The following is a 25,892-nucleotide window of genomic DNA, read 5'->3' on the forward strand; positions in this document are numbered from 1 at the left end:
GCAATATCTTGTGCAATCATCTATGAAAGTGATAAAGTACTTTTTACCACCTCTAGTTTGCAACATCTTTAAATCACATACATCCGTGTGAATTAATTCAAGGGGTTTTGTGCTTCGTTCAACCGAGTGAAACGGCAACTTAGTCATTTTTGCTTCAAGACAAATTTCACATTTATCTTGGATATCCAATTCATTAGCCTTTAGTAAATCTAAATTTACTAATCTTTTAATGGCTTTTGAATTTACATGTCCCAATCTACAATGCCACAAATTTGAAGACTCAATCAAATAAGAGGAAGTAGATGCTTTATTCTTATTGGCCAATGGCTTCGCAACACTTCGAGTTGCTACACTAAGCTTGAAAAGCCCATCGGTTACATAACCTTTTCCGATGGATTTTCCAAACTTATACAAGACAAACCTATCGGACTCAAATACAAGTTTAAACCCTTTATTAACTAGTATTGATCCTGACACTAGGTTCTTGCGGATGTCCGGGACATGCAGCACATCCTTCAAAGTGATAGTTAGGCCAGACGTCATCATGAGAATCACGTTGCCAACGCCGAGGACTTCTGACGATGCTTGATTCCCCATGTTGATCTTCCTCCCTTCAACAGCAGTGTAGGAGGCAAACTTGCTCCTGTCGGAGCAAACATGAGCAGTAGCGCCGGTGTCGATGTACCAGCCTCCCTTGTTATCAACAAGGTTAACCTCTTCAGTGACCACTGCAATGAGGTCGTTCTCATCCCAGTCCTTGAACTCCTTCTCAACGACGTGGGCTGCCGGCTTCTTCTTCTTGCTGCGGCAGTCTTTGGCAAAGTGGCCCGGTTTGCCACATTTGTAGCAGTCGCCTTCAAACTTCCTTGAAGGCTGCTTTCCCTTCCCTTTGTCATTTGGACGGTTTGGGCGAGGGCGTTTGTTGGAGGGACCGCCCCGCTCCAACAGGTTGGCTTTGGCTTCATTTGGGGTGAAGCCTTTAGCCTTCTGATCACTTTTGCGCACGTCGGCCTCAATGCGCAACTTCACGATCAAGTCTTCAAGGGTCATCTGCTTTCGCTTGTGCTTGAGATAACTCTTGAAGTCCTTCCAACTTGGAGGGAGCTTGTCAATGATCGTGCACCTTAGGAATTTATCGGGCAAGGTCATCCCTTCAGCCACTAATGAGTGGATGATCATTTGGAGCTCTTGGACTTGCTCCATGACGGGTCGAGAGTCGACCATTTTGTAGTCCATAAACTTGGATGCTACAACTTGTTCCGTCCCTGCAGCATTATCTATGCTATACTTCTTTTCTAGGTTTTCCCACATTTGTTTAGATGTGGTTACATTGGAGTATACATTGTACAAACTATCATCTAAAGCACTTAGAATGAAATTTTTACAAAGGTAATCTCCTTTCCTCCAAGCTTCATAATCTGCCATGACTTCGAGCCTAGTCTCTTGGTCGCTTGGTGCGGGCGGCTCGTTCTCCGTGAGGAAGTTGGCGACGCCCAATGTTGTCAAGTAGAACAACATCTTCTGGTACCACCGCTTGAAGTCAGATCCTCCAAACTTTGGTGGCTTCTCGGCAGGTGGCATCATTCTTGGTGCCAAAGGTGCCGCAGTTGGTCCTTGGAAGGAACCAATTCCGTTGCCCCCGAAGGAGCCAACAACTTGGTTGGGCATAGAGCCCCCACCATTCATGTTGGGCATAGAGCCCGCCATGGTCGTACCAGCCCCGAAGGGACTAGCACCCGCATGAGACCCGAAGGCCCCAGCATTCGTGTTGATCCCGAAAGATCCAACACTAGTATTGAGCCCGAAGGCACCAACACTCGATCCATTAAAGGATCCGAAGGAACCACTAAAAGTGGAACCAACCGAACCACCAAAGGTGGAACCAGTGGACGCCCCGAAGGGGTTGTCCCAAACCCAAGGGACGGTGGATGAAGCGGCTGGGAAGCCAGGAGTTGGCATCATCGAGGGAATCGATGAAGTGTTGACCGGTCCAGTGGTCGCCATGGTGGAGGGAATGGCGGCGGTGGCGTTGGCAGCAGCAGTGTTGGATTCCGTCGACATCTCCAGCAAAAGGTGTTAATGTTTCGGAAGTTTTAGTTCAGTTTAGAAGTTCAAATTCCTTCAAAGGCAAGCTATCTCGTCTTGCGATTGTTGGTTTCTGGGATTACAAGATAACAAAACCGGGCGTAATACAACCCAAAAGAAGGAATACAAAAAAAAAGAACTGAAGTTACAACGAAAATGAAACAACTAAACCAGTATGCTATGACAGCCGAGTCGAGGAGGCCTCTTCCCGCAAGACGAGATACGCCCCGGTAGTGCTCTCGGTTTGGCGTGTCGTCCCCAAAGGCAAAAACGTAACCGACGTCGGTTACAGGCGTGTGGCTGTAATGTGCCACCCGTCCAAGTCCAAGTCCAAGTCCAAAGACCATCCAAGTCCAAGTCCAAGTCCAAGATCGGGCTCGGGCCCGAGGCCCGCGGCCCGCGACCGCGAGCACGGGCACGGGCTCGGGCTCGGGCGGGCGGGCGGCGGCGGCGGCGCGCGCGTGTGCGCGCGTGTGGGCTCTTTCACCCATCTTGGTCCACTATAATTATTAAGTAACATAAAGTCACTTAATTTATACACATTAAAGATGTGTTAATCCTCCAATGTGGGATAATTAACACTAGTTAATTATTCCCTAAGCTCCATCTCCAAGCTTTAATTAAAAGCTAATTATGCCCAACTTTAATCCACTATTTCTCACTCACCGGAAATCGGATTTGAGAAAGTGAATATACTACATTTACCTACGTAAAATGTAGATCGACGCTATGTCATTTAATTTCACAAAATTAAATGTCTCGTCACATTTATTATTTGGTCAAAATCCATTGACCGGACATATTTAATCCATGATTTTTACAGTTTAGTCTATAAGTATAGCCGTATTTTTAATGTAGAAGTAGTTTCCTTGTTTGATAAAATAGCAAAGTGTAGGGTGCGGTTTTTGAAGAGTATTGCGTTGTGTCCTTCATCACTTGATCAAGTAATGATGAGGAAAGATTTGTTGAGTAATCTGCCGCCGGAGATTATCTTAGAGATTCTGATAAGACTTCCGAGTAAAAGCATTATAATATGCAGTTGTGTCTGTAAATTATTGGGCAATTTGATAAAAGGAAATACATTTGCATCCTTGTATTCTCCGGAACAGGGGATGGTTTTCGGTCATCAAGTCATGGGATGTGCAGTCTGTGATGAGGCCTTCCAGCCACTTTCTCAATTCAGTTTGCCTCTCCCTCACACTCAACATTCAACTTTCAAACATTTTCGTGTTATAATTGATTCAACTGATGGTTTGGTTTTGGCGTGGGATGAATTGAAAAACAATCATAATATTCTCTTTATTTGCAATCCACTGACTCGGGAGTATATTGAGCTTCCTCCTCTGCCCGCAGAAAATTGTATATTTGGATTTGGAGTGAGCAAGTTAAGTAAACAATATAAGGTTTTATGTGTTGATAGTGAATCTTTGTTAGGTCATATGTATACTCTAGGAGGAGAAGACTTATGGAGAAGCATCTCGCCGCCACAAGCCGCTCCAGTCACTAGACCGAATTCAAGAGATGTGTCATCATGCCTTGACTATGCTTTATTTTTGAACGGAAATCTTCATTGGTTGGTATCTGATTTTGACAATAATTTCTTGATTTGCTGTTTTGATCTTGAAACAGAGTTTTTTACTAGTTTTTCTGTTCCTCCACCCGGTAGAGGTGGATTTTCGGAATATTTTCATGGATTTTATCGGATATATATTTTGAAGGGTCGGCTATGTTTATGTTTATGTGATCTTAGAGGTGATGATTTGATTATTGTTAGAGGTGGTGATTTGACTGTTGTTATTTGGATGATGAACAACTATGGTGATACAAATTCTTGGGTAACGGAATATGAATTTAAATTCGAGTTACCTCCTGTCCGCCGAATTGTTCATCCGCTTAAGGTTTTGGCAAATGGCGACTTATTGTTCATTTATATAGATCAACTATTTATCTACTCCACAAACACTAAAAGTTATGTGGCATATGATACTCTGACTCTCCAACGGATGCCCTATTATAATTTGCCCAATGTCGCATGTTATACTTCAAGCGTTCTCTCACTCAAGAGCATAGGGATTTCGAATGTCAAGTCATTATGGTTTTATTAAGGATAGATTCCTCTACTTTCATATATATTTTTGTAATATTTTTTTACTTATTGAATAGATTGTTAAGTATTTTGAATATTTATTTCATTGAATCCTCATATGTAGAATGAATAATTTTATGTCAGTATTTTCTATTAAGATTATTTCTGAAAAACTCATTATAACCTCCAAGGAAATCATGATTTATGTGCATTTTACTATTATATTATTGCCATAAACTCATCACCTTGGCCACATCGGAATTTCGGGTTGTCACTAAAAGAAACTCTTTGTAGTCTTTCTATATTTATTATTCTGAAATTAAAGTATTTAATTTCAACAAGAAGCATACCTTCTATACAAACAACAACAACAAAAAAAGACCTTACTTCTTAATCTATCTACACGATGCTGCCCAAAAATCATATCCCATCATATTACTACTTTGTTATATCTAACCTGCGAAACAAAATAGGACGTGATATAGATATACAAATTTGAATCTATGCCACTCTCTGTACGAAATGTGGATTTAGTTGGAATCCAGTAGATTTGACTTGGACTGTGTTATGATAGACTAAATCATGTTCTATTTATTGTATCTGAATCGTGATCCAATTAAGTTTGAAATAGACAATATACTCCATCCATTCGCGAGGAATTCCATTTTTCCATTTTTGATTAGATAGAGATATCACAAAATTGGTCTCTTAACCGAAACTAACAAACTACTAATTAAATGTGTTTTCCTAGGTTCCATGTTAATGAAAACATTCCTCATAATGTAGCTGACTATTAACCAATCTCGATTTGATCAATCTTTTATTTAAATAAAGAATATTAGACTTCATTAAATTTAGGGACATCAATCTGGCCTGCCCAACGGGTTTCAATCCAGCCCTACTCAGGTTGCGGGTCAATCGGATTGTGATTTTTCTCGGGTATAAATGTTCCGCCCTAACCCTAAAAGCTAGGGTTTCGGGCTAGCCATCGAGTTAATCAGATTGCTATCGATAAAATTAACATGCGATCAATCCAATAAATAATAATACAAATTAGTAATACTTATAAGATGTAAAATATTTAATTATGATAAATTTAAGATATATGCTTAAACTCAAATATAAACATGATCAAATATTAATATTTGAGATTTGTGCAAAATGAAACAAACATATTTTGAGAAATTTTAAAACATGTTTTAAATGTATAAATATTTTTGTACATAAATTTGAAGCTTCTAATTTATTTATCTATTATTATATTAATAGAAAATTAATATATAATTTGTATATTTTTTATAAAATTGAAACTTATTTTAAGCTCCATCTGTCCCACTTTAGGAGTCTCATTTGAGTTCGGCACGAGTTTTAAGAAATGTAAAGGAAAGTTGGTGAAAATAGATAGTGAAATGTGGATTCTACTTTTATATATTAGTTTTATAATAAAATGTGAGTGGAAAAAGATTAGTGGGATGTGGGGCCTTTTATCATTTATGAGATATTTCAACCGGGACTCCTAAAGTGGGACACCCAAAAAAGGTAAACCGGGACTCTTAAAGTGGGACGGAGGGAGTAGTTATCTATATTATAAAATTAATCAATGATGTGTCGAATTAGGAGTCAAACAATAGAACAATATATATTTTATCGGGTTTTCAGGTCAGTCCATCGGGTTTTCGGGTTCACCCCTACCGGGTTGCAGGCTAATCGGGTTGTAATTTTATCGGGCTAGAAAATTACAACCCTAAGCCCATAAATTTGGCGGGCTATTCGAGTCAGTCCACGGGTTGCGGGCTGCACTGACATCCCTAATTAAATCACTATACAAAATTCACCAATCATTGCGAATAAATAGATTTTCCACACTTTCTCTCCAATAAATTAATTGGTCGCAGCTAAATTCGCACTTCTGTACATGTAAATCAATCACTTTGCAGAAAAGAGATGTTTAACAAATGATACATATTGTTATGAATATTTGGAAGACCAAAAACAATAAGTAAAAGGAAGACTAAATAATCTGCATCACTTTCAAAAACTTTATTTCCATTCATACAAGTAAATATATATGGGTGAGATTTCCCCGTTTCCATTGTTAAATTGTTAGATTAAAGTTGAACAGTCTGATGTTAATAGCACCAAACGAATGATAATTGATGAGGATTCTGTAGATACAATATGTATAAACAAATTAAATAGTAAAATCCAATATTGTTAATTTACATTGACATGCATACGAGTATGTGTGTTTTAAGTAAAAAAATTATTGTAAAAAACGAGGTAAGTCATTAGTTATAGAACAATTAAAAGACAGAGATTGCATACATTTAATTGTAGTAGCACACTACAAAAACTAGCTAAATACTACATTGATAATAATATTAAGCAGAAAGAGCCTTATTTTGGCTAAGGAGGAGGAGCGCTTCTCTTCACATAGATGGCTTGGTCGAAGCGGTACAATTGATGGTCGCTTAAATAGGCCCGGCGGAATTGGGGCCACCCCTTTGTCAATTGGACCCTGTTCCCCCCTTTCTTGAGCGGCCGATGATCCACTGCAACCGAGTTGCCTTCAAACACCATCTCCACTTGCTTCCTCGCCTTCATATTACTCGCCACAACACAGGAGGGATCTGCACATGCAATGCAATGCTAATTAATCCCCTTTTACTACATATGAATTAACCTTATTTTCCAGATCAAACTTACAATTCTTGATTGGTGATAATCCTTGAGTGAAGCTTCCAAGTAGGGTTGTGATGGAGTGCCTCGTCTCCTCTTACTGCTTTCGGCCGCGAGGGGAGATGAAGCTGTTGGGATCTCTCTCTGAATGAAGCTAGTGTCGTAGATGACTACGTTGAAGCTGGAACAAGGCAGGAGGAAGAAGAAGACGAGAAATTCTTTCCACTTTCACGCCCCAACTTCTTCCTGATTCATCATCGGCTCTCAGCTTCACAGTTCCGGGCAGATTTAAGTCGTATTCTGTCAAGAAAGTAGGAGGCAATCGCTGCATCGAAACCATTTCTCATCCAACTGATCGATCAGTATATATCTAAGTAAGATTAATTAGGATAATGGATTACCAGCTGCTTAGTGAAATCCAAGGTGGCAAGAACCTTGAAAAATGAAGGCTTTTCTATCGACATTGCTCTTTTTGAGTATGAGCTATATTACCTTATGCATGTGTTACCATCAACGACGGTTACCATTTATATTACTCCTATGAAATAGGAGTAGTAAATGAAGTCGTGCCCTATACACAATCCAACTGGATGGCATGAATAAATTATTGCAGATATATCAAGTAATTGTAGTACACTATTTACACACGGACTGGTCTCAATTCATTATTTGATCTATTTTACTATTCCATGCTACACTCCATGTCATCTTTTCTATAGCTGGAAATGAATGATGGAACTCATTTATGATTAGTTGTCTTGAGTTGATTATATAATAAAAAAAGTCCATGGAAAATGGAAACTTGTATTCCATCGTTATACTACTCTACTAGTTTTAAAGTGTATAATAAAATTCGAATGGGATGAGTTGTGGAAAATGTGAGCATCCATTAATAAAATAGTCAAAAGATAAATGGCACAAATGGATTGGGGAAAAAAGGGGATATAAAACGGTTGTTCATAGACGGGAAGAGTATTAAAGAAGCTCAATACTAACAAGTTAAGAATATTTGATAAAATATACAGATGTGTAATCCGGTGCTAACTTTTTTAAGTTGCTAACTCTACTAACTCATCAATGCAGCGTATTAAAAATGTCAACATAAACTTAGATAATATTTTAATACACTGTGCGTTGACATTGATGTTTAAAATGTTAACACAATTTTGTTTTGATATTTTAACGTGATCGTGTTGATATTTTTTAATACACTGCATTAATGAATTAGCAAGTTCGCAATTTAAGAAAAGTTAGCATTATAACGCACCCCTAAACAAATATTGGAAAATTATGTAAAATTGCCAAATTAGTTATTTTGCAATAACTCCTTTTAGCTTGAGTATTTTTATTTTATGAAGATCATTAAACACTATATACCCACTTTTCTTGCAAAATAACGAATTCATATCAAATAACATCATCCTCCGTCTAGGGAAAGCATTACCTTTTTTTTCTCTTCAAAAAGGTACTCCTATTTGTTAATTTCATTTATTACAACCTAAAGATCATTCACTACATATAATGTTCAATAAATTAATATCATCATGGCTCATCATAGCTTCTTCCTTCTATGTGAAGAAGTTCGATTTGGCTGCAAGCAATTTATAGACTCGTCAGTTCTTGCAATAGAAGATCATTTACTAGATCTTCTTCAATATTTGGTTTATTTACTAGTTCTATATATTTTGCCGGTATGTGTCTTTTCTCATTTAATCGTGGGGGAAATTTATTGCCTCATTAAAAGAGTTGTTAATTCAAAATTTCACCACCAACTAGCCTATAACCTCCCTAGTCTCATAGTCTCATTCAAGATGATTCACTTTTTAAATTTGTCTCATTTAAGATGTCTATTTTCTATTGTTTATAATAAATTCATCTCTCATCTCTCCTCATTAAAATATTCAACCATTTACTTTATTTATCACACTTAACTACACTTAAAATCTCATACCATTCGAGAATATGTGAACATCTTGAATGAGAATGGAGTAATTTTTTATACAATTACAAATTCTTGAACTTATAATAACTTTTATCTTATTATGTTGCATCCCCACGTTTTTTCTTTCTTGATTTTCTACTAATTTTTTTCATAACATTTAACTAATAGCGGATTGTTTAACTTTCATTAAAAGTTAAATGTTAAAACTATAGCTCATATATATACTCCTAAATATATTTTTACAATTTAATACTATTTCACTTTATATTTATCTTAATATTAATATCAAATTATTTAATAACGATATTTAATTCCACATATATTCTTTTTATCGTACAAACCACATGCCTCAGAAAAATACACAAATGCGTAAATGCAGCTAGCTCCCTCCTTCCACCTCTCGACTTCTTCCTCTCTCTCTCTCTCTCTCTCCTTACTTTCTGTCCCTCACTCCTTCCTCCTTCTCCCTCTAGTTGCGTAAATGCGTAGCCAATTGGGAGGAATGGCTGGGTAGGGAATAGGGATGGGGTTGTGTTTGCATTTAGACACATCTTTCCCCTTTCGGACTACATCATAAGCTCAAATAACACAACAGAACTCAAGAACTGATCACCTCGTTACAGATGGAGCAATGACACGTATGATCAGAGGCGCGAAGGCATGGAATTATCAAAGATAAAAATAAATAAATCGCATTACAACATCAAAAAGCCTTTCAATTTTACCAGTCCCTACAACTTTTTCTTCAAAAAATGGAGAAACACAAAACTACTATACACTAGTGCACAACATGATGATCCATTTAAACGAGATCAAAAAGCTCAAATAACAAAACAGAACTCAAGAACCTATCACCTCATTACAGATGGAGCGACGGCACTATTGATCACCGCGAAGGCTGAGGAGGGCGAGACTGAGGCGTCCGCAGCCCCTTCTTAGTTTTCCAGAACTCGTCTTTCTTCCCCTTCTTCTTCTCTTTCAGCAAGCCTGCACTGGCTTTAATGATCCCCATCAGTGCGCTTTTGTCCTTCCTATTTTTGACTTTCGCCTTCACATTCAAGATAGCTCTGAGCTTCTCGTATGACTTGGCATCAGGCACTTGGCGATTCTTCACCATCTGTTTGTGATAGTAGAATGCCCTACTGAAGTCACGGACACGGACATAAGCATATATTATTGTGGAATAGGTGACAGAATCCGGTTTCAGATTCAGTGCGGCCATCTCCTTCAACAGCTGTGGCAGCTTCGACTCCTGCCCTCCCCTTGCATATGCATTCATGAGCATATTATACGTCATCACAGTCGGATGGAAACCATGCTTCCCAAATTCGTGCATCACGTCTCTTGCTTCGACATACTGGCCTTGCTTTGCAAATCCATCAACCAGAATGTTGAAAGTAACTCGAGTCCCTTCAACTTTATCCCTGATCATCAACTTCCAGATTTTCATCAGTGTTTCAATGTCACCAGCTCTTCTAAACGCATCAAGTAGAGCAGTATATGTTTCAATGGATGGCTTTATTCTCTCTCTTAACATATCATCAAAAGCCAAGTAAGCTTTCTCATGCCAGCCACTAATGGAATAGGCATGGATAAGAGCAGTGTATGAATGTGATGATGGTTTGATGCCGATTCTTTTCATCCTCAAGAATGCATCTGCAGCCATGTCGCTCATTTTCTTCTGCCTGCCATAGGCGCTAATCAGACACGTATATGATCTTACATTTGGCTCCAAACCAGCAGCTTCCATTTCTTCAAGTAGCTTCTCGACAATATCAGGTTGCATCCTTCTACTATATGCATCCATCAAAATGTTATAAGTAGCAGCTGTCGGGGCTACTCCTTTCGCCTTCATCTCAGTAAAAAGACCTTCTGCCTCCTCGGCATGGTTTGACTTGCCATAAGCATCCATAATCGTATTATATATAACAGCATTAGAAGATATCCCCTTCTTTTCAAGTTCTGATTGGATAATCAGAGCTTCTTTCTTTAACCCCTCATCACAGAACAATTTTATAAGTGCTCCCACAGCTTCTAAACTCCAGTCGATGCCTTTCTGATTCATCTTTTCAAAGAATTTCCATGCATCTTCAGCACTATCTCCGTTTTTCCTCATGACTGTGATCATGATAGAACTTGTTACATGATCAGGCCGAATATTACTTGCTTCCATCAATTCGTACACTGTCCAAGCATCATTGTACCTTCCACAAAAACAAGGCATGGTTTACAAACTATTAACAAGTTCTATCACAACAAGAAAATCATATAATCTCCAGGAATCAAGCAGCGAAAGCAGACACACAGCAAAAACAGATTTGAAAAGGGGCGAAGATGCTTATTAATGCCCAAACAAATACAGAGCAAACAAGTATTTACACCTGAATTTTTAACACTTGTACAAGGATTGCTCAAGATAAGTACATATACACTTTCAGTGCTCAGCACAACGAGAAAGACTACTGAGAGCATGAACTATACAATCTCATATAAATATACGTACACAGTCAGAACATTAATGTTTATACATGGATTCTTTGTGCATACGCACAATACAACTTCTGCAGAGCAAGCTGCATACAGATTGTATACAGAAATTAGAGAGAAACCAGAGAAAACAACCTAAACCATCTTTTAGACACATATACAGTCAATACCACAGAAAACGAAATCAATACCCAACTAAGGATGCACATGCCACATAAAGCGAACCTTCAAAAAACATTGATCCAATCTGCATTTACAGCCAAATAATACAACTTAACCACACAACAAGAGAACTTGATAAAGCTCTAACACAACCACGACCAATACAGCATAGAACATTTCATTTCAAATCCCCAACTTCTAAGACGGGATATCAGAATGAAAACACTACGAAAATGCAATCGCAACATTTGATAAACATGAAACTCAATACCTCCCACAAGACATCAGCCCCGAAATCGCAGCATTGTAAACACGAACATCTCTGAAGTGCGGATTCTGCTTAAACGGCAGATTCTTGAACACCACCAACAACTCATCCCCCTTCCCCGCCCGCCCTAACACTGGAAACAAAACTGAGCACGCCGTTGCTGTAACCAAATGCGGCTCTCTCAATCCAATCCACTCAAAGAAATACAAACAGCTCATCACCTCACCCTCCTCGCCCAGTAATCTCAACACTTCCAGACACTCCTCCACCCCTAATTTCCCTCCAAAATCGCAGCTTTCCAACGCCTCTCCCAACGTAACATTGTCGGGTAATGACCTCGCAATTTTAAGTATTTTCCTTACAATCCCCTCTTCCACTTCCGCAGGGGTCTCTGCATTTTTGTCAGATGAAACATCTAGATTCTCGGTTTTTGATTCCGGTGCGGCTTCCGATTCTGGGTCATTAAGACTTGACGCTAGATGCCACGATGTTCTGCGGTTCTTTTGGAGGGAAATCCGGCCTTCTTGAAGCGGGTCCGCGTTTGAAGTTCGGGTCTTGAAGAATTTGAGAAGTGGGTCGTCGGATTCTTCGGCCGCTTCATCTTTGTCTGGATTTTGAGGTTGTTTTATTGATGGGGTTTGTAGAAAGGGCAGGAATATCGGAGAGGGGGAGGAAGAGGAGCAGGAAGTGGAGAATTTCTTCTTGTGATTTTGGGGGGCTTTGGTGATTTTGATGAGTTTTGGGGTAAGAAGGCGAGGAGGGTGCAGTGAAGATGAAGAAGGCGAGGAAGAGAATTGACGGCGGAGGTTTAAGGGCGCAACCGCCATCTCTGAGCCGAAAATTTCAGAGATTTGAAGTCATATAAATTTATACTAACAGTAATTCCTATTTATAAATACTCCACAACGGAAATTAGAAAGCCAGATATTAAGGCTCTCCGAAATAGGAATAGCCCGCAATAGCCCAACCATAGCCTAGCCACAAACTCCTTCTGCCACATCATCAGTACTAAAAATTCTCCTGCCACATCATCAAAACAAGCAAATAGTCCAGTCATAGCTCAGTCATAGCTTAGCCACATCACTAATAATAATTATATAAAAATTAAATAATTAACAATCACACAATATACAGGATTTAATTTACGAGACATATACGAGAAACATTAAGAATACTATTAAAATTTTAAAAAGTACTATAATTTAAAAAAGTACAATAATAAAAAAAAGTACATTTTTAGTGTAAGTGAGTTAACTTGATTGATCAACATGATCATAATGAGACATCAAATAAGTTGAAAGTGCGGAGTGTACACTTATTTGAATTCGTTATGACTAGACAGGGGTTCGGGGGCAGCGCCCCCGAGTAGCGGGGTCCAAGGGGCAGAGCCCCTGGCTGGGGTCGAGCAGTACAAAAAATTCATCCGAAAAAATATTTTCGAAAATTAAATAAAAAATATTTTCGAAAATTTTAAAAAAAAATTGGCTAGGCGATCCGAACGCCGCAATAGTGCCGAGCTCATCGCCCAGGGCGTCGCCTAACGCCACGGAACCGCCGAGCGCTAGGCTTTTTCTCTCTCCGAAAATGGCTGGGCGGTTGCAATGGACCGCCTAGCACCGGCGCTCGGCTAGGCGGTGCGCTATGCGCCATTGTGGATGGCCTAAACCTTTAAAAATAGGGTAAATACATAATTCATACAAAATATATCATATTTGTTTCATATTAGTATAAAAAATTTGAAATTGACATAAATTTTATAAAAAATTTCATTTGTGTTTCAACTTAGTACATTCTATAGGATTATTATATTGCTAACTCCCTCTTAAATTGTTAACCACAATTAAATTATAACATTAGATCATTAAATCAATGTTCAAGACCATTCATCCACGAATGTCAATACAATACATAAAAAATGTCAATTATGGGTATTAGTATCGATAAACAAAAAAATATAGTTATAAACAACTTTTAAAAATATCGCAAAACTTTAAATGATTATAACCATCTCAATTTATATTTTGTTTACACAAAATATATAAAATTAAAGATAATTTTATAAGGATTTTAATGAGATCTCACTTGAATACCTTCCGATGTTTTCGTAATTTTTACTTAACAGTGAAATGTAAATGTAAATAATAAAATATGTCAATATAATATATATACAATGTCAATTGTTTTGATATATTCAAGGAATCACGGTGATATTTTCAAAATATTATACTGACATTTTCATCCAAACCCCTAATTTAATATTTTTTAATATTTTTCGATTTAATTAATAAAAATGAAAATTACACGTGACAAATTTTAGATCACTGAATTTCTAAAATTCTATGGTCTTAAATTAGCAACTATAGAGCGAGTTAGCAATTGATCACTCCCCTTCCGTTATATACTATATGTTTAAACGGTGTTTTAACTCTGTCTATGTGAAGTACAAAATGTTTCATCATTGTTTCATGTTGGTACAAAAAGTTTTATGATTATATCATATTGATACAAAATTTTTTATCATTGTTTCATGGTTTATACGTCATATAAGTAAAAAGTTAACACCGTTTAAACATATATAACAGAATGTACTAAATTGAAACACGATGAAACCTCTGGTATAATTTATGTCAATTTCGACCTTTTTACAAAGACGAAACTAATGCATTTTGTATAAGTGGTGTATTTACCCCAAAAAATGGCATGTTAAACCCCAAGGCAGTCGGCAGCTCTATTCCTGGCCACCATGAGGCACCTTCTCACCGCCTTGCGCCACCGTCCCCGCCACCGCGCCATTCTCCAATTGGCGAATTACAAGCCGCAGAATCCGCAAGCGGCTCCCTCTCCGCCGTCACTGCCGAAGCCCCCTAAGAAGCCAGTGAGTTTCTCCCTGCACGGGGAGTCGTGGTCGGACGAGTATAACTGGATGTCGCAGCTGAGTGACAGGGTGGCGATGCGCCACATGGACGTCTACATGGAGCAGGAGGAGAAGTATACTGAAGCCGTCATGTCCAACACTGATCGACTCCAGTCCAAGCTCCATTCTGAGATGGCCTCCCGCTTCGCCGCCGACCTCTCCACCCCTCCCCTCCGTTGGGGTCCCTGGTAATCTCAAATTGCATATTGTTACTCTAGTTGTTCCCTTGATTGTTAACAAATTTAGTTGCTTTTTTTTGGAAATCATCATACTGCTATGTAGAGAGAGAAAATTGAGCATTTATAAAATTTATTTATCAGTGCACGAACCTATTTATCAGTGCACGAACCACACTAGAGAAATTGAAATCTTAAGGAAGATGATAATTTGATACTCCACTTAGCAATGATTGATGGTATTATTCTTACCCTTAGTAGTGGTTTGTCGGCAATATGGAGTGTGCTTGTTTAATTCTTTTTCGCAGTTCCATGTGATGCGACTAGATAGTTATAGGGAAGGAAAATCCTTAATATAACATTAATGTTTGGAAAGAAAAAGATTTTTGTTGGGTAGAAAATGAGTGGAAGTCTTTGCTTGGTGGTAGATCTCTGAAATTGCAGACATGCCATTCTCTTGATTATCCTATGTTTTCCCTGCCTGCTGTAGTCATCTTTTGAGTTTGTATATGTATTGATGAGATTTGTAGTGTTTTGTTTATGATTCCATAATAGTGCTATTTCAAGAGTGTTTTCTTAAGCTGGAGCATATTGGCTAGGATGATGAAACTAACGTTTTTCACAGCTATCCTTGTCCAAAATATATATATATATAAAAAGTCTTTTTTATCTGACTCTGGAAAAGAGAAAAAACCTGGAGTCTAATTGCTTGTTTCGCCTTGTTTCTGGTTGACACAGGCTGTACTACAGGCGAGTTGAAGAAGGAATGCAGTACTCGGTATTATGTAGGAGACTGGCCAGTCTTAATGAAGAGTTCATATCTAACAAGTCTCCATCAGCTGGATTTGATTTCACGTCTGGAAAGAAAATTGAGCAGAAGCTCCTTGACTACAACAAAGAAGCTGAAAGATTTGGTGGTATAGTTTTGTTTCTTCAGTAGAACCTGTACATCTTGCTACTTCTGTTGACATTCTAGAAATTCTTATGTATTCTTGTTAACAGGTTATGCATATGAAGAATTGTCAGAAGTCTCACCTGATCACCGATATCTTGCATACACTATGTATGACAAGGATAATGACCACTTCAAACTGTCTGTTAGAGATTTGAATAGTGGGTCGCTTTGTAATAAGCCTCAAGCTGACCGGGTTTCCAGTATAGCTTGGGCCAAAAATGGGCAAGCGTTACTTTATGCTGTGACAGATGATAAGAAGAGACCATTTAGGTTCATATTGCTGAATATTAGGTTTCCCTATTGGGTCTTTGGATATAAATTTGACATTTTATTCTCACAGGATCTACTGTAGCATGCTTGGTTCAGATGCTGAAGATGTAATTATTCTGGAGGAACCTCAAGAAAACGTCCATCTGACTGTAAGGCACACCAAAGACTTCCAATTTTTGACTGTGAACCTATTCACGACCCAGGCTTCAAAGGTATAACTACTAACACGATTTAAACTCTCCAATGAATGCATGAAGTTGAGCTGGATTCACATATTTTTGATCCACTGTTAGGTATTTTTATTAAATGCAGCCAACCCTTTATCTGGAATGACACTTGTCTGGGAAGGAGAACCAAACGCCCATTGCATTATTGAGCACCATCAAGGATATCTCTACCTCTTTACAAATGCTGCTTTGCAGGGGCAACCTGTTGATAACCATTATCTTTTGTGTAGTCCTGTTGCTTCTTCATGTATTCCGAGGAATTGGCAGGTTATTATATTTCTGCAATTAATCTTATAAGCATGGATATATACATATTAAAGTCTCTTACAGTTTATCCTTAGTTACTTTTATTATATTTTGCAGAATGTTTTTGCCCATGACCAGAAGATGAGTATTGTAGATGTTGATTTCTGCAGCACTCATGTGGTACTAATAGTAAGGAATGGGCGAAAATATGAATTGTATTCTCTTTCTTTACCTTTAGATAGCAACAAGGTAATTCATTCATCTGATCTTTTGATACATATCAATAACGTCAAAGTCTTCTGTTTGTACATCTCCATTGAAAATACTATATATACAATTGCTTGATTCTCTCTCATGAGAACAAATTTATAAACATTAGGTGTGGAGTGTACATAATATTAATGGTATGCAGTGTCTTATGACAAGAGTTACAGGTTGGAGCTCTTCTCAAAGACTTCAATCTACAAAGCTTGCCTCTTCCAGATCATGTAGCCCAAATATTGCCTGGAACAAATTATGACTTCTATTCTTCAACCATGCGCTTTACAGTAACATCACCAGTGGTATGCAAGTGACTTCTTACTTTCTGAATTATGATGTAGGAATGCCAGAGAAGGATGTGATGTGCAGATATGTTTCAATGCTTGTTGTGTGATTGGCACAGCCCCTGGACTAGTTAATTCTAGAATCCCTAGACTATAGTTCAGCATTCACAAAATATAGTTCTGCTGGACTATGACCTACACTTTTACTGCAAAACAGATTGCATGTGAAAATTGAAATATCCTCTAGATTCTATGCCCCAAAGTTTCTAATCTCATATATTTGGATTGCGTATATATGCTTACTGGCCACAGCATTTTTTTTACCGAATATAAGTTTATAATGTCTGGATTTATTATCTTGAAATGAGTTGAAGTGGAGGTGTTAGCATTTTTCTCTGTGTTATTCTCTATTTGGGTGTTGGAGTGTGATTAGATGCATGGTATTGTAGGCTTTACTATATTGATTCCTCTCTTGCATGTGTGCATTAACTTCATGTCAAATTTCCAGATGCCAGATGCAGTGGTTGATTATGATTTGCTAAATGGAAAATGGACTATTGTTCAACAGCAAAACTTGCTTTACGAACGGACACGAGTTCTATATGGCTCGTCAGCTGCTGTTAGCAGTAGTAGAAAGACATCTATATCAAAAAACATCTGTGCCGATAATGCTGAAGATGATAGGGCCTGGAACGACCTCTCTGAGTATTATGCTTGTGAAGAGTATGACGTTCCTTCACATGACGGGGTTTCAGTTCCACTTACCATACTTTATTCACGCCATAAGAAGATAACAAGGGAAAATCCTGGTTTACTTCATGGACATGGAGCTTATGGGGAGATACTTGATAAAAGATGGCGAAATGAGCTCAAAAGCCTTCTTGATCGCGGTTGGGTTATTGCTTATGCTGATGTTAGGTTGTGCATATGTTCATATATTTGGCTGAATGCATTTGTTTTTTAAATTTACATGAATTGTGCGAAGGCTTTCATATTTCTGACTAGTTAGTGATCTTAATTTTTCCAGAGGCGGAGGTGGCGGAGGTAGAAAATGGTTTTATGATGGCAGGAGAACTAAGAAGCTCAATTCGGTTAAGGATTATATATCCTGTGCAAAGTTTCTAATTGAAAGGGAGATTGTTGGAGAAACCAAACTGGCTGGCTGGGGATACAGTGCTGGAGGATTGTTAGTTGCTTCAGCTCTTAACTTTCGTCCAGATTTATTTCAAGCTGCTGTTTTGAAGGTGCATAAAGTCAATGCCATCTTTTTTTTTTCAATTCTACAGTATTTTGTAGTCCGAATTTATCGTGATTCATGTGCAAGAATTCACAAATATTCATAACCAGACTTTTCTACTATCAAATTAAGCCTCAACTTTACTCATGTTGTCTTTTGTGTGACTTCTTCTACATTTGGGGAGTTAAAAGAGTTTTCTATTTTGTAGGTACCATTTTTAGACCCAACACACACCCTGCTGCTTCCTGTCTTACCACTTACACCTAATGACTATGAGGAGTTTGGATACCCTGGGGACATTGAAGATTTCCAGGCCATCCGTGAATTTTCTCCCTATGATAATATCCGCAAAGATGCAGTATATCCTGCTACTCTGGTGACGTCATCTTTCAGTACAAGGTAATTTTGTGTTTATAATGTATTTGCTGATATGTAGCTGTAGCATCTATACAAGCTATATATTTACTAATTCTGTGTTATTAACTTGGTTGATGTTTATTATGATCATATAGCAATTGGTTTACATGTTTGAATTTATAAGGTTTGGAGTATGGGAATCAGCAAAATGGGTCGCACGACTTAGGGAGTATACTGTTCATGACCCTAGTCGTCCGGTACTTCTTAATTTAACAACTGATATAGTGGAGGAGAACAGATATTTGCACTGCAAAGAGGCAGCACTGGAGAGTGCTTTTCTTATCAAGTTTGTAGATGACCAGTCATGATCAAGTGAATCATTTATACATCTTTGCCTCTCATCACCTCACATCTGCAATGTAAGGACTAGTGGCTTCAGTTTCATTCAGATGGGAGAGCCTTTCTTACCTAGTGGAAATCTGACTTACCATGCACCATACGTTGAACGTTGGAAATGAGTTTTTTCTGAATTAAGCGAATCATGGACGGGTCTCGTGGCATGGTTGGTGATCCTGATCTGTTCTCTTTTGTACTTGAAACCAGCAAAGCTCACTCACCACAAATATTGCTTCTCCGTCCACAAAATTGAAAGAGTTAGTTCACAGATGGCCGTGTAGCCTTGTAGGTATTGGCATCGACAAGTTTCTTTTGTAGTATTATTTATTATTAATATAGACCACATTCTTTTAATGCTTTATGCTTCCCCTTTTACATGCTTATAACAAAATTTTATTCCAGTATTGTAATGGTATTGAAGTATTTTCTTGTAGTTTTGGGTTCTGTAGAGGAAAAGTTAGGTGCAATCATCATATGCATGTCATTAGAAAGAAAGATGAAGGCATGCATTAAGCAGGTGGAAGTCATTTTAAGGATTGGATGAACACAGTTAATCCTGGATGAAATCATACTCTTCAAAATAGTTTGCAAAAATTGAAGAGCTTGTAAGCTACATTACAAAAGACGCCTCAAAAACAAGATCACTGCACCATAAAGGGGTTGTTGATCAAAGCTAACCCAGAAAAATAGGGCATCAGTACCTACACTCTGCAACGCTTTCTCAATCTACTACCAATACCTCCCACATCTGCTGTTGCGGATGCATCTTCAGTGCCAACTTTGGTCCTCTGTGGCTCGCACTTGCCAATTTTGGTCCTGTGCGCCTCATTCTCAACCTCCTGCCAATACTATCGGGTGTTGGTTCATAGCCCACTCGTTTCTTGGTGGATTTTGGACTCGTCGCAGATTCAATGCCACACTTGATATCTGGAACAGACTCCTCTTTCTCAATCTCGTAGGCATCATCACCTCCTCTTTCTAAAACTTCAACTATGACCTCATCATTCAGTGGCTCAGTTTCCACATCTATAACATTTACACATACTGTACAAGCCACATGTATACTTTCTTTATCATCGTCAAATTCAGGAGAATCTTTTCCAACTTTGGGCTTTAATGGATGTTCAACTTGATCCTTCGTTAAAGCATCATCAGCAGGATATGGCAAGGGCTTGTCTCCACATTCAGGAGCCAATTTACAATCAGTAGATTCTTTATCAGATATGGATACGGAATTAGGGTTTGAACATTCATGGCTAGGTTTAGTAAGATCACTGTCTTCACCAGTTACTTCGATGTTCGAAAAAGGCAGCGATCTCTTAGCAGAAACTGGGACCTTGCTAACGACATTGTTCTCTTTATTGGTTTGTGCCCGCCGTGTTTGGATGAGATAATGTGCCACTGACTAGTAGCCAAGATTTAAAATCTGAAAATATGAAGAAAAATGTTTGAAGTTAGCTCTAAATGCAGCTTGTAATAATACGTAAAGTCCACCAGAGTTTCTACACTTACCTTCTTGCAAAGTATCCCTGTAGGAGGCCACCCTTTCGCATGCCTGCACAAACTGCAGTTGCAAATTCCACGACAAACAGGGCAAATCCAGTCAGGATTTGCATTTGCTTCAAGCACATTCTCGCCATACCTGCAAGAAAATGTTTGCCCTTGGTGAACAGTTTTGTTTCTACAGAAGGCTTACCAGTTACCACAAATAAACCCCAAACTTCTAAGGAACAAGCTTTACGACATGCTATTTGTTGCTGAGGCAACAATCAACATTATGTTTACCTAGAACCATAGAAAGAATTTGTTTCCGTGAGAAAAATTGAATCCGGGGCGTCCACCAGTTAACAGTATGTACACCCACACAGTACAACAATACAAAAGATATATGCCTCTACTCAACACATTCTGCATTCAGCTGGGCTTGTAAAGCAATGTTTATGAGTTAATATTCTGTTATACCTCATGTACAAGCAATCTCCACAGAACTGTCCCTGGATCATGTTGCAGTTGCTGCAATGTGTATGCTGACCAAGAGTTTTTTGCCTGCATATAAGGGGGTTGTTTACAGTAATGAGAAACACGAATATTTAAACAATCTTACGACATATCACCAAATAAGAAATACGCATCATATCAAATCATTCTCATAGCACGAATTATAAAAGAATTGCAAGATTTGGTTCTAGGAAAACAAAGTGAGCAAGAAGTGGTCTCTTCCGAGAAAATAAAAAAAAATGAAGTTGTGATATGAGCCCCCGTTTCTCCTAGAAAGTTGAATATATAGAATCACAGTAACTGGTATGACAAGAAATCACACTTAAGCCTGCATCACAGTAGTGGTAAAATGATACAAATACACCAGTGTTATTCAGTCGAAAACATAATGTCACAGGCTAGGAGTTAACATTATTAACCGCCAATGCAAACTTCAATATAATCAAGAGTGCATCTAATATTTGAACCTTATACTACACACATAAGTACACTTGAAAGACATAGTAATACACAATAAGAGAAGTGTTGCCGACCTGCATTGATGGCAACTTTTCCCCTTTAAGGGATCATAAATTCGCTTGCCATCTTTTCCATATCCATCAACAGAAAGAGTCCAGCTCATTTCAGCGCATCCCAGCATTGTCATGTTCTTCAGTGTAAACTTCAGGCGTCGAACCCTCTCCTCTCAAAATATCATACGGTTTTTCTTTTTTCTCTGCGCGTAATTCGCAGTAACTAACTGGCGTAGAGCTTTGCAGCCTATATTCCCACCAAAAAAGAGGAGATTACCAATAAATTAAGTTCAATATTCATTTTCTGATCATTTATCAACACGCGCCAAACAAATTGACCACAATAGCATCACTCAAACTTAATTGGTAACTCGCACTGTAGATTCTCGATACCTAATTTCACCATTCATGAATAAGAATAAAAATAAAAATAAAATAAGTAAAAAAGAAACATAAGAAAGTACCTGGAGGAGCGGCGGGTGGGGCCGACAGATGGCGGAGAGTGAAGGCGAGAAACTTTACGGCAGGCTCTGACGGGAGTGGATTTGGGTGAATTGAGCTTCTGAGAGAGAGAGAGAGGGAATATGCCGAGCTTCTGCATTCTCTCCCGATTCTCTCTAATTCGTTCCTCTCTGCACAGCTCATAATCAGAAATCCCGCTGCCACACACATCGTCTTCTTCCACGCTTTCACATTGCTGCATCCGTTCGGATTCGGGAATTTCAAGGATTTCCGGAGGCGAACTTCTCCGAGCTACCATTGCTGAAGCAGAGTGAGAGAGGAGGGAGAGGGCTCGATCACAACGGTATGTGCTTCGGGGGGGCGGGAAATGTGTCTTGTCACTCGAATTGACGATAAAGCCCTTCTGTCATTTTATGAAGATATTATGTTGTAATGTTGGGCCGAATATTAATTTTATATCTTGGTCCAGCCCATTAGTTTTTTAGTTGCATTTTAATAGTATCTCTCTATTTAACCTCAAATCATAAAGAAAGGGAGGTTGAATTTTCTCAACCAAATGCACCAAATTAAGATTCTTGGAGAGTTAATTTTAGGCAAGAAACTTTCGTTTTCACTTTGTTCACATCAAAAGAAAGCACTTGGACAAGATACACATTATCGATTACCTAATATTAGAAAACCAATTATTTTCAATGGTCACACCAAAATACAACTCCTAGAATTTTGTAACACGTATATATGTGTATGTGGGTGTGCAGTTGTAGTAACATCAGCAATCAATCATGGCTTTGAACTTGATTCACATGGTGGCCATGGTTGTCTCAGTGATTATAAGCTTAGGCTCTTTTGGGATTTCCCAGACCGAAGATTTGACAAAAGGGGCTTCATTCATTTTCGGAGATTCGTTGGTAGATGCCGGAAACAATAATTATTTACCGACGTTGTCGAGGGCCAACATTGCTCCCAATGGTATTGATTTCAAAGCTTCTGGTGGCACTCCCACCGGCCGCTACACCAATGGAAGAACAATTGGAGATCTTGTTGGTATGTGACGTATCATTTCTCTATATATATATTATTTTTATATATTTATTATCTTAATAAAAAAGTCATGAATTGTTTATATGTACTATAAATTTGGTGTGGCAGGGGAGGAATTAGGGCAGCAGCACTATGCCTTACCATTTCTTGCTCCAAACACTACCGGAAGAGCCATCTTGCACGGCGTGAATTATGCATCTGGAGGCGGCGGAATCATGAATGCCACCGGAAGAATTTTTGTAAGTAGAAGACACATAGGAGTATTTCATTTCATCAGTGCATGATAGTATACTAGTTACTATTTTCAATACTTTGAATTAATGGGAGAATCATTGTATTGTGGCTTATAGGTAAACAGGCTTTCAATGGACATTCAAGTTGATTACTTCAACATAACCAGGAAACAAATTGATAAATTATTGGGTGCAGCTAATGCAAAAGAATACGTCACAAAAAGATCAATTTTCTCCATCACAATAGGCTCCAATGATTTTTTGAACAATTATCTCCTACCTGTGATCTCAATGGGTGCAAGAATCACACAAAGCCCAAATGGCTTCGTCGATGATCTCATCAATCACCTACGAGGCCAACTTACGGTATGAGCTACCTATATGATAGATATATTCCCTTCGTTCTAAAATAGTTATTATTTAGTATGTTTACCAAATTTACCCTCATATTTGGATTTTTCTCTTAATCACCACTTAAGCATTAAAATATGTGTCGTCCACGTATGAAACTATTTTATTTTGGATTGTAAATGCAGAGACTTTACAAGCTTGATGCAAGGAAGTTTGTGGTGGGAAATGTTGGACCAATTGGATGCATACCCTACCAAAAGACTATTAACCAACTTCGTGAAACAGAATGTGTTTCACTACCAAACAAGCTTGCACTTCAATACAATGCCAGATTGAAAGATCTTCTGCAAGAACTCAACGAAAACCTCAAAAATGCCACATTTGTCCACGCCGATGTCTATGCACTTGTCATGGAACTCATCACAAATTACGACAAATACGGTAATACTATAAATCAATTTCCCGCCATTAACATAATGACTTAAAATGTGTGGTTAGAGAATATGAAAATTGAGAGAGACTACATACACATTTTATGCAGGATTTACAAGTTCAAGCAAAGCTTGCTGTGGGAATGGTGGGCAATTTGCTGGTATAGTACCATGTGGCCCAACGTCGAGCATGTGTTCAGACCGGAGTAAGCATGTTTTCTGGGATCCTTACCACCCGAGCGAGGCTGCTAACGTTATAATCGCTAAACAGTTGGTGAATGGCGGTGAAAAATACATGACTCCGATGAATCTCAGGCAGCTTCGAGATGTTTGAACAATATGATGTCCAAATCTTGATGTATATTATATTATTATGCATTGTGTGACTTGTGTCAACAACCACCATTCGAATACAAAACTTGTTAGTCTGTGAAGTTTATATGATTGTTGAACAATGAGTTGAAACTTTCGGAAATTCTCTTCGCATATATTATCACATCGATGATAATTAACCTGAAATTAACATATTTATAAACATTCGGTCACAATATAGCAACACAACAGACACAGGCATAATCTGTTATTAGATCAAATTGCAGTCCGGTAAAAGATATAAGCACAACGACTATCTAGCTACTCATTAATTATCAGTAAGTGATTAGGCATTGCATTAACTACATTAAAAAAATATACTGTTATTTATTGTGATTACACTGTATTTCTTATCGCCAATAGCATACTGTGTTATTGTTTCTAATACATTGGCTGTGATCCATAAAATATCACGTCGTGCTTATGTACATGAGTACAAGGCTGCACTAGAGCCAGCCCAGTGTAAGTACAAAATCTTTTCTTATACCCTACCAAAAGAATGGATTTTTTCAATAAAGTTGTTGTTCATGTGAAGTGTGCTATGCAAGAGAAGAAATCAGACTATAGATATAAATATAAACTCAATTATTGATGAATTTTATGTACATATATATGGAGATGGACATTAAAATATTACGTACAAAATTGAATGCATTGGTCAAAATTTAATTTTCAGTTATACGATATATACTAGATTGTGGTCATCCAACTACAGATATCAATGTTTCTATTGAGAAAAACTATAAAATCATTTTTGTTATCTAAACTAATTTGTATGCGGGGTAATGTTGTCAGATTCTCTACCTCTTTTTATTAGTATTTTATTTTGTCATGGTGCTCCATTACCAATTCCACGATTAAATACTTGTACGTACTCCATAACAATTATAAAATTAAAAATTTATTAATATTAATATATCATGATTATTATTTATAACAAAAATTAGAATTCGTTAAGACAGAGTGAATATGACATTTTGTATGATAGTTATCCTCCGTAATATTACCTTCATCCCAAGGAAAATAGAGCGTTTCATATTCTAACATGTGATATTATGCAGATATTGCTTAGTTATCTGTCTGCCCAGTTCCATGGGTAGTGCCCCTTATTTTGCATTGTATACATGCGAGATAAGACACAAAAAGTATTAAATTGCAACCTTCATTATTTATTGATTAATTAATTCATACGTATCTGTCCTGTAAATTGTAATTAATCAAGTTTTCATTACATTGCATCAATACATTTATTTTACTATTTTGCTCTCATCATTCCACTACATTATGATCCTTGATTACACATGCTTCAAATGTTCCTTTAGAAGTTACACATGCACATACATGCACCCACTCATTGAGCAATAGCTCACGGTTTAATTTCTCCATAATAGCAAATGAGCACATCTGCACATAACATATTTTACTAGATTGGAGTTGTCTTGTCAACCTACCTAACTGAT

General features: G+C 37.9%; 3 protein-coding genes and 1 pseudogene across 3 annotated transcripts; 2 read left to right on the forward strand and 2 right to left on the reverse strand.

The window, feature by feature from the left end:
* Positions 1-9,433: 9,433 nt before the first annotated feature.
* LOC121772385 (pentatricopeptide repeat-containing protein At5g50280, chloroplastic-like) lies at positions 9,434-12,571 on the reverse strand. Its single transcript, XM_042169466.1, has 2 exons — positions 11,713-12,571; positions 9,434-10,996 (listed from the first exon to the last, which is right to left on the reverse strand). The coding sequence occupies exons 1-2, from the start codon at positions 12,534-12,536 to the stop codon at positions 9,679-9,681; spliced, it is 2,142 nt and encodes a 713-aa protein (XP_042025400.1). The 5' UTR covers positions 12,537-12,571; the 3' UTR covers positions 9,434-9,678.
* Positions 12,572-14,382: 1,811 nt separating this feature from the next.
* LOC121772249 (dipeptidyl aminopeptidase BI-like) lies at positions 14,383-19,386 on the forward strand. The gene is made up of 11 exons (XM_042169272.1): positions 14,383-14,811; positions 15,538-15,716; positions 15,802-16,024; positions 16,095-16,236; positions 16,318-16,518; positions 16,615-16,746; positions 16,932-17,060; positions 17,551-17,960; positions 18,070-18,286; positions 18,488-18,678; positions 18,821-19,386. Exons 1-11 carry the CDS (start codon positions 14,453-14,455, stop codon positions 19,002-19,004), a joined length of 2,367 nt encoding a protein of 788 aa, XP_042025206.1. The 5' UTR covers positions 14,383-14,452; the 3' UTR covers positions 19,005-19,386.
* A 367-nt stretch (positions 19,387-19,753) lies between these two features.
* Positions 19,754-22,302, reverse strand: LOC121770095 (annotated as a pseudogene).
* A 491-nt stretch (positions 22,303-22,793) lies between these two features.
* On the forward strand, positions 22,794-24,499 carry LOC121772250 (GDSL esterase/lipase At2g23540-like). Its single transcript, XM_042169273.1, has 5 exons — positions 22,794-23,048; positions 23,154-23,284; positions 23,396-23,644; positions 23,815-24,070; positions 24,171-24,499. Exons 1-5 carry the CDS (start codon positions 22,808-22,810, stop codon positions 24,392-24,394), a joined length of 1,101 nt encoding a protein of 366 aa, XP_042025207.1. The 5' UTR covers positions 22,794-22,807; the 3' UTR covers positions 24,395-24,499.
* The last annotated feature ends 1,393 nt before the right edge of the window (positions 24,500-25,892 follow it).

This window comes from Salvia splendens, chromosome 16 (assembly GCF_004379255.2).
Source record: "Salvia splendens isolate huo1 chromosome 16, SspV2, whole genome shotgun sequence".
In the NCBI taxonomy this organism is placed as follows: domain Eukaryota; kingdom Viridiplantae; phylum Streptophyta; class Magnoliopsida; order Lamiales; family Lamiaceae; genus Salvia; species Salvia splendens.

Bases quoted from the DNA above. Each gene is read 5' to 3' on its own strand.
- LOC121772385 (XM_042169466.1), bottom strand. From the start codon at position 12,536: ATGGCGGTTGCGCCCTTAAACCTCCGCCGTCAATTCTCTTCCTCGCCT. The intron at 10,997-11,712 runs GTATTGAGTTTC...TTTTTGTGGAAG, and splicing joins GGGCTGATGTCTTGTGGGAG to GTACAATGATGCTTGGACAG.
- LOC121772249 (XM_042169272.1), top strand. From the start codon at position 14,453: ATGAGGCACCTTCTCACCGCCTTGCGCCACCGTCCCCGCCACCGCGCC. The intron at 14,812-15,537 runs GTAATCTCAAAT...TGGTTGACACAG, and splicing joins CCCCTCCGTTGGGGTCCCTG to GCTGTACTACAGGCGAGTTG. The intron at 15,717-15,801 runs GTATAGTTTTGT...TCTTGTTAACAG, and splicing joins AGAAGCTGAAAGATTTGGTG to GTTATGCATATGAAGAATTG.
- LOC121772250 (XM_042169273.1), top strand. From the start codon at position 22,808: ATGGTGGCCATGGTTGTCTCAGTGATTATAAGCTTAGGCTCTTTTGGG. The intron at 23,049-23,153 runs GTATGTGACGTA...TTGGTGTGGCAG, and splicing joins AACAATTGGAGATCTTGTTG to GGGAGGAATTAGGGCAGCAG. The intron at 24,071-24,170 runs GTAATACTATAA...CATTTTATGCAG, and splicing joins CACAAATTACGACAAATACG to GATTTACAAGTTCAAGCAAA.